Source organism: Fragaria vesca, linkage group LG5, assembly GCF_000184155.1.
Source record: "Fragaria vesca subsp. vesca linkage group LG5, FraVesHawaii_1.0, whole genome shotgun sequence".
NCBI classification, from domain to species: domain Eukaryota; kingdom Viridiplantae; phylum Streptophyta; class Magnoliopsida; order Rosales; family Rosaceae; genus Fragaria; species Fragaria vesca.
In genome coordinates, this window is record NC_020495.1 from 18,957,426 (window position 1) to 18,965,974 (window position 8,549).

The window sequence follows — 8,549 nt, forward strand, 5'->3', positions numbered from 1 at the left end:
AGAGAGAGAGAGAGGGCTAACCGGATCGTATTCTACGTACACTATATATCGATCTATAGAGCCTGATTATATATCCTCTTCGTCAAGGATCAGGATCGCTCTTACCAATGTACGCAGCATTGAATGTATGATGGGGCTAAACTGCGTACATTTACATCTTTCTCTGTGATCGATCTTTGTTCATTTGCACCCATCTTCTACGTACCACCACCACCACCGTACCTACCCTCTATATGTTTTTATATCCCTTGATATATAGTTGTGAAATCGACACCCTTTTTCTTGTAAATTCACCTCTCCCACACATTTGTAAAAAAAGGGCTGTCAATTTCAATCCTCATCTTTATTAACTAATAGTCATTTGTTGTATTAAGCTTTAACTTAATTGAATCTTGAATGTTCGTTACAAAAGCGAAGTTTGAGAGTTAGTTACGTACAGTAGTCACAAAGCATCTTCTGGTAGGCTCCCTTCATCAAGAACCATGTAGAAATATCAAGAACCATGTAGAAAATGTAGTACGTGATGCAGACATGCATGTAAAATAGGCAATGAACAACACATGCATCAAAAGGAAAGAAAAGAAAAAGTGTAATTATATATAGAGGTAAGTTTTGAAAATTAATGTTAATTATTCTTAAGTCGAGTTATTTTGTTCTGTCGGATTTACAGTTAATATTGGTTCAACATAATTTGCTTAATCAGTTAAGTTAGTGGCAAGGTTAACACCACCATTATTTGAGGTGTATACGTAGCTTATGATAAAACGGGAAAACTGAGAGCTAAAAAGTGAGATTGATACAGTGAAATCTAGCAAATAGAGTGCGAAAACCATTTCCCCGTGAACTGGGAAAAAAATCAACCAATTTAAATCAAAATTAACCATGTCGTAGTTTATGCATGATTGATTACTGAACTGATGGGAATTGAACTCACAACTTAACTAGGCTCTCATATGTTATTGTCTCTGCAAGGTTGGCACCGATCAGGGCTGGAGTGCAAACGTAGAACAAAATCTGCTCTTCACAAAAACAAGTGTATACACAACTCTACTATAAACAAAACAGATAGCTAGCTAGGGAGAATCGTGTTCATGAAGAGTAGTAGTAAATTAAACCGAAGACAGTACGTTTTAAACTAAGAGGAGATCGAGAAGCAATTACGTACAGTGTTCAAGTGGTTCCTGCTATCTGGCCCCAGAAGGTTGACGCGATCAAGTGCAAGATATGAGCCAAGCGCAGTAATCAAGAACGATTCCAGCACTGGAATCGATGCGGTGACGAAGAGAGTCCAAAGATTCATCTTCCTGGCCTCCTCGAAATGCAGATCGAGCTCGAGCTCGAATAAATTAAATTCAACCTGGAAATGATTTAGCTAGCAAACCATTCCAAATTAATGAAGATCAACGTCATAACCTCAGAGGGAAGTTATGGAATTGGGTAGATATGGCTGCAAATATGAGCTGGTGTTGGGTGTGGTCTTTGTTGGGCAATAATGACCGCATCTGCATGGCACATAGATCGCGGGTCCATATATAATGTGACTAATTAGCTATGTTAAACTGCATTCTCTAAAAAAAAAAAACTATGTTAAACTGCATGTGTGATTTTATGTAGTCCTCACCATCCTCACAGTAAAGAACGTGGGTGGTCGACGAGCTATACATATGAGCCTTTTGTCCATGCAATCATATATCAAGACCAAATCTACTAAGGGTATCTACTAAGAGGATCTACTCTAACTCAAATATTGAATTCAAATTTTATTATATTAATTTTTATTAAGATGAAAAATCAACTTTTCTATTTCTTCTATAACACCCCAAAAGGGTATCTACAACGTCACAATTCTAAACCAATAAAAACCTGACATGTCCGACACTACTACACACAGACACATCCACGACGTTTGAAAAACGCCATTAAATGTCTTCCATAACATTTTTGAACGCCATCCCCTAACGTCGTCTAAAGTGACGCCGTCCTTTTTGTGACCTTTTTCAAAACACCATGAAAAAGATTCTATGGCGTTTTTGAAACACCATTAAAAGTTTTTCAATGACGTTTCATAAACGCCATTAAAACTTGTGACGTTTTGTAAACGTCCATAAAAAAAATTCCATAACGTTTCAAAAACGCCATGAATTCTTTTTCAACTTTTTAAAAAAAAATTGCACATTGATTTTCTGATCAAATGCAGAAAATCAATTATTCTGTTAGCAAAAAATACATACATCACAATGTCAAAGTTGTAGTACTATGTACATTTGAATAAACAAAAGAAGAGATACCCATCTATAATTAATATTCCATTGAAGAATTTGAAATACTTCATACATCATACTATAGAAAATTTAAACACTGTATAGGAAATTTGATCACAAAGGTTATACATTATATATCACGCTCTAGAAAATTCAAGCACTGCATCGGAGATCTGATCACAGAGCTTATTGGGGTGTCCCTCGATCATTTACAGACTCAAAGGTAAAGAGGAAATTGTCCATTTTCTGAAGCAGCAAGATATAAATGAAGTTCTGGTATTAGTAATATCAACTAAGTAGAACCTCATTGCTAGTAATGCGTAAAATATTAGAAAGCAAAATCTTTCAGAAAAATACTGCCAAGGAAAAACTCAACAGATCTAAAATCATTCATATATATTCCTCACTCAAACATGTATCTTGATTGGCATAAAGAATGTAAACCGTTCATATATATTGAACACTAAATCAAGTTTGCCATGAATCAAAAGCTCAAACTGTGTTCACACCAAATAAGCTTACCTTACACATGAACCAGAACCCTCCTCATTGGTCATGGACATCTTGTCAAGCTGATCCCAAACATACTCAAACAGTTGTCGTTAAGACATAAATATTAAATACAAATGAACTAGAACAGAGGATAAATTACAGTCTGTTTTCATTTGTGTACCAGTTGAATGTGAATAGTTATTCAGATATGCTAGTTACCAGCAACTATATATTCAATTTCACACATGACATATGGATAAAATAAAATTAAGTGCTAAAATTAGAGTGCGCCACAATTATATACAATTATATCTGATAGTATTATGTGTTTTCTGATATCACAATACTAACAGAAGATGAATCTATTGGGAATAGACAAGCATTATACATGTCTAGGCATGATGCTACCCAAGTTATTGTCAATTAGTTCAATCCACAGGTTCAGTTTTCATTATGGCAAGAAATTGTTTTAAAGTGTAGTATACTCCATAAAATTATTAAAGCACAATCATCCAATGGAACCCATTGGTAAAACAACATACACAAATGGTACTTGTCCGAGGTGTATCACTTGCATATATTCCACGAAGAAAGCAAACAAAGAAAAGAGAGATTATCTAGAACATATATGGGCTTGTTTTCAAAGTTTAGTAATGCACTACATTCTATCAGCAATGTACTTGAAAGAAAATTAAAAGTCTAAGCTTTTGTATATTAGTCTAAAGTCTACAAGGTAAACAATATGAAATTACCTGCTGTATCTTTGAGCAAACTGAGAATATTAGGCAGCCTAAAACCCCAAAAATTCAATCCTGATTTACTTTAACAAGAAAAGAGGATAGCTAAAAAAAATTATAGTAGCAAAAGAGTAGAAAACTAAGTAGGGTTACCTCCTTACTCTGGTCCTATTGGCTCCTTGTAGCCATTGTTGCAGTAGATAGATAATAAGGACTCTCTTTTCATGTCAATTTATGCTGATAAACGTTTCAATCAATTTTTCAAAAGCCAAAAGACATAGATATATCAGGTTTACATTAATCCTCTTAGAAGAGTTGTTCAATGATAAAAGTAAACTAAAAATACGAGAGCCAATAACTTAACATTAATCAAATAGACAGTTCAATTCAGAAACCAATATATTTTCAGTACACCAACATAACAGCCAGTACAATAACCAACATGGGCGATTAGGCATTATCATGGATGTTGTAAAATTCAATAGTGCTAGACTTACTGGCCACAATACGACCTATTATACTTTCTCAGATATAAATTCAATTACATTGTGGGTAGTAACAAAATAATTAGCTACGAGATCTAATTTTTGTCCCAAATTTCATTGATATGTCCTTCCACAATTCAAGGCTCACCAGAACCCAAATCATCTTTTGAAATGCAATATGAGATAATACCCAACAAGTAAGAATACCAATCTTCCCAATTTCAAGACCGAGCAAAAATCTGAAACCCTAAATCTATTTAAAAAAAAAAAAAAACTAATCCGAAACCCTGAGGCAAAGTAAAACAAGTCAAGAAACCTTTATTCAAACAGACCCAATCATACGAAATATTTAATCGGAGTAAAACCCAAAAGAAGTTTCAGACCTCACCCGGAAAATTTTGATAAAGAGCAACTTCGCCTCTTCTTCTTGTTGCAAGAGAACGTTGATAGACTGATGGATCGGCCTCGCCATATGTGGGAGATACCTTTGTTCTGCTTCTTACTCGAGTTGTCTAGCTTCTTGCTCTAGATCGAGAAGAAAATTAAGGAGGGAGAGGGAGAGAGAGAGAGAGAGAGAGAGAGAGAGAGAGAGAGAGAGAGAGAGAGAGAGAGAGAGAGAGAGAGAGAGAGAGAGAGAGAGTAGAGAGAGAGAGAGAGAGAGAGAGAGAGAGAGAGAGAGAGAGAGAATAGGAAAATAAATTGGGACAGGTGAATCATAAAAGAGGCTTGGACACGAAAGGTTTTTAAATAATTATAGTTTTCTATAGTATGACATTTCTAAACGCTGTGGATTTACTCCTATAATTATGACGTTTAGTGGACGCCGTCAACTATATCTAAGTATGACGTTTAGAAACGCCATGGATTTAGCCTGTAATTATGGCGTACACAAAACGTCGTCTATATTACTTTATGGCGTTTGGAAAACATCATCTTCTTTATATTTATCTATGGCGTTTCAAAAATGCCATAAAATTATCATTATCAAATAATTTATGGCGTTTTCAGATTGAAATGCCATGAAAATGTTTATTCATGACATTTTTGTCAAAAAAGCCATTAACAAAATGTCATTAAAGGCTATGTTTGTACTAGTGCGAAGAGCGTGTCAACAACTTTATAAATATAAAAATAAAATACACAGAAAGGTACCTTAGAAATTTTTGAATAGATTCCTTAGTCAACTCTTGAGTTGAATAAACTAATATTTGTATATCACTAATATATGTATATATAGATTGTTCAACATTCTAAATCTAAATAAAGTAACATTTTTTTTTTGAGTTACCAGTAGAATGCGATTTCGCTAACGAAAAACAAAGAGAAAGATCTCATTCAAAGAGAAAGATATCAAATATCTAGAGTTTCTACTGGTTGTTGATAATACTTCACAAGTAGAAATGTCAGAGTTATACAAATTCGCAAAGAGTAAGCAAATTGTAGGTCAACTAACTAAATCTTTAATGACAATAATAAAGATATACACCATGAATAACAATTTTTTGAAACTCTGGCTCTTATAACTTCAAGCAACACTTTAGGGAATGACTTGGGGGAGAAAGAAAGTAAAGCACGCGTAACATGGTTAAGACATAAAATAAAAATATGAGACTGACTCCTCACATCTAGCTCCCTTGCTATCCATCTCGTCTCAGAACACAGTACATGCAGTCAACCTGTTGTAAGGGTGAGCGTCGTCATCGCTTGCTCACATATAGGACTAGCCCACCAATGCGAGGTTTGAAATCACTAAACCCTTGACATATGCTCCAAGCCGCTAATTCCCTTCTCGGAATCCAATGTCTCCACGCAAGCTAAATCGCCTGAAGTACAATTGTAGAGTATAGTAATTTAGCAACGAAGCAACAATAGTGATGAAAGATGTATTTTATGCTATGATATTAACGTATTTTTGATAAAGTAGTATGAGGTTCACAACCAAAACCAATTTGCAATGAATGGAGAGGCCTAAACCCTTATAAACCCACAAACAATATCCCATATTCCCGATGTGGGATTCATATCTTAACACGCCCTCGCATGTATGGCAAATTTTGAAGCCTAACACGTGGACAACATTTTAGGTGACGTGGAGTGCGTGTGGCCTTGTGGCCTTTGGGCTTCACACGTGGACATGGGTAACCCGCTCTGATACCATGATAAAGTAGTCTAGGGTTCACATCTAAAACCAATTGGCAATGAATGGAGAGGCCCAAACCCTAATAAACCCCTTTTAGCTAAGTTATGTCCTTAATAACACCATTTCTAATTTGTTTCAGTGTTGTAGGTCAAAAGAGGCAACATTACACAAAAGAAGGCTAAAATGCAAGAATTGAGAGGAATCCTGGTCAAAGGAGGATTCCCAGTGCAACAAAGAGTCTCAATGAGTTGCAGAAATGAGTAAATCAAAGGATAAGTCGTTTGGGAAACTTTCCTGTTTCGAAACGGGAAACTTGCTATTTCATTTAAGAAACTTTCTTATTTTGATTTAGGAAACTTATTACTTATGAAGTTTTCATGTTTTGACTTTTCTTATTCATTTTGAGAAACTTTCTTTCCTCATGAGACAAAGAAGCCATGTGAAGCTAGAAACCCTAACCCAACATGAAAGAGGATTTCTTTTGGACGTGTATAAGAAGGGACGACAAATCCCTTGGGATTTTACCGTGATCAAGGGATTCTAGGGTTAGAAAATCGTCCTAAATCAAGGGATTTTGCGTGCAATATAAATCAGAAAATAAGGGAGATTCTTTCCTTTAACTTTACCGTTTCAATTCCGATTATTCTTACCTTATTAATCTGATTTTCTTTCCTTTGTAGGTGCCCTAATTGCACACCAAGTAAGGAGAAGATTTGATTTGCGGCAGAATAAGGAAGGAATCCCTTGTCGTGATTCAACTTGGCGTCCAAGCAATGCATCTAGTCCTTGTTCAAGCTACATTCAACGTATTATTGCACAAGATATTATAGAGAATTCCTTGGAGATTTATATCAAGATTTTGTGCAATTATTCGACCGTTGGATCAGTAATTGATCAAGCGTTGAGAGAGGACCTAGGGTTCGGCCAAACCACTATATAAGGGAGCCAAGAGTAACGTTTTCATCATCACTTCCTACACTCTAGAAATTCAGAAAAGTTTTTAGTCTCTCTCATTGTTGTGAGTCCCTAGAAGAAGAAGGAGAAAAACCCTTGTGGCCTTAGACGTTCTAGGAAGTATTGAAGCCCTAGCACAGCCTTGCACGATCTCAAGTTATTCGATCGGCCATCAAGATCATTGAGAAGTGTAATCCTATGCCTAGAACATTTTGGTTATTTCGTTCTTGTTTTAGTTTTCAAATTAGAACCATGTGTTTTATTTTTCAAATTGGATGGATGCTTTGTTGAGGATTATGTTAATTTTCAGTTAATAATAAGTTTGATTTCAATTGTCTAATGATGCTATATGATTGAGTTCGTTGTCTTAGTTAATTGTTGGAAGCATGTTTCTTGTTTTATTTATATTGCTGATTCTGCAGGTCAGTAGTGCTATGATTATACTAAGCCTCGTAGTTAAGTGTAGATCTCCAGTAGTGGAGGTCGTGTCACATCTATGATTGAGAGGATGTTTTGCATGTAATGGTTAAGCGTCGTACGTTAGCTCTTTAATTTTCATGTTAGGGTTCGTTATTTTGCTTAATGATTTGCATATTTTTGGACAGATACTCATAGTATTGATAGCAGCAATATGTAAAATGTTTTAAGTTCAGACGTTCTAGCTTGGATAACTATTTAGAAGAACCGATTAAATGCATGACCTCGTAGGCTTGTGTTTAGAACCCTTCTATGTTTCTCTTTGGTGATGACTCGATTGTGTGATTAAAGTTCATTGGAATATGCTTATGTTTTCTGAAATCTGATTTTAAAAGTGTGGAAGTCGATCACTTGTAAATATCTTTTCTTTATTGTTCTCGTAGGAATTTAGTAAACAAACCCTAAATCCCCCATTTAATCATGTAAATGTAATTGGTGTAAAGAATTTGTAGATATTTCCTTAACCTAGATTCTAATTTACTTTAATTTTGTTCTCACATGAGCACCATAAATCCCCGGATTGATCGAATTTGATTTGCCTTATACTACGATTGTCAAAAAGGGTTAACCAGGGCATGACAATTAAGAACCCTTTTTGACAATCGTAGTATAAAGCAAATAAAGTTCGATCAATCCAGGGACTTAGGGTGCTCATGCGAGAACAAAATTAAAATAAATTAGAATCTAGGTTAAGGAAATATCTACAAATTCTTTACACCAATTACATTTACATGATTAAATGGGGGATTTAGGGTTTGTTTACTAAATTCCTACGAGAACAATAAAGAAAAGATATTTACAAGTGATCGACTTCCACACTTTTAAAATCAGATTTCAGAAAACATAAGCATATTCCAATGAACTTTAATCACACAATCGAGTCATCACTAAAGAGAAACATAGAAGGGTTCTAAACACAAGCCTACGAGATCATGCATTTAATCGGTTCTTCTAAATAGTTATCCAAGCTAGAACGTCTGAACTTAAAACATTTTACATATTG

At 35.1% G+C, this 8,549-nt stretch overlaps 1 protein-coding gene across 1 annotated transcript in view; it reads right to left on the minus strand.

The window, feature by feature from the left end:
- LOC101312930 (uncharacterized transporter YBR287W-like) overlaps nucleotides 1-1,300 on the minus strand; it is a 4,068-nt gene extending 2,768 nt beyond the window's left edge. The window contains exons 1-2 of the mRNA XM_004300048.1: nucleotides 1,166-1,300; nucleotides 935-1,014 (exon numbers count right to left, since the gene is read on the minus strand). Of these exons, the coding sequence (XP_004300096.1) occupies nucleotides 935-1,014; nucleotides 1,166-1,300 (215 nt within the window). The remainder of the gene's footprint in view (nucleotides 1-934; nucleotides 1,015-1,165) is intronic.
- Between the last annotated feature and the right edge of the window lie 7,249 nt (nucleotides 1,301-8,549).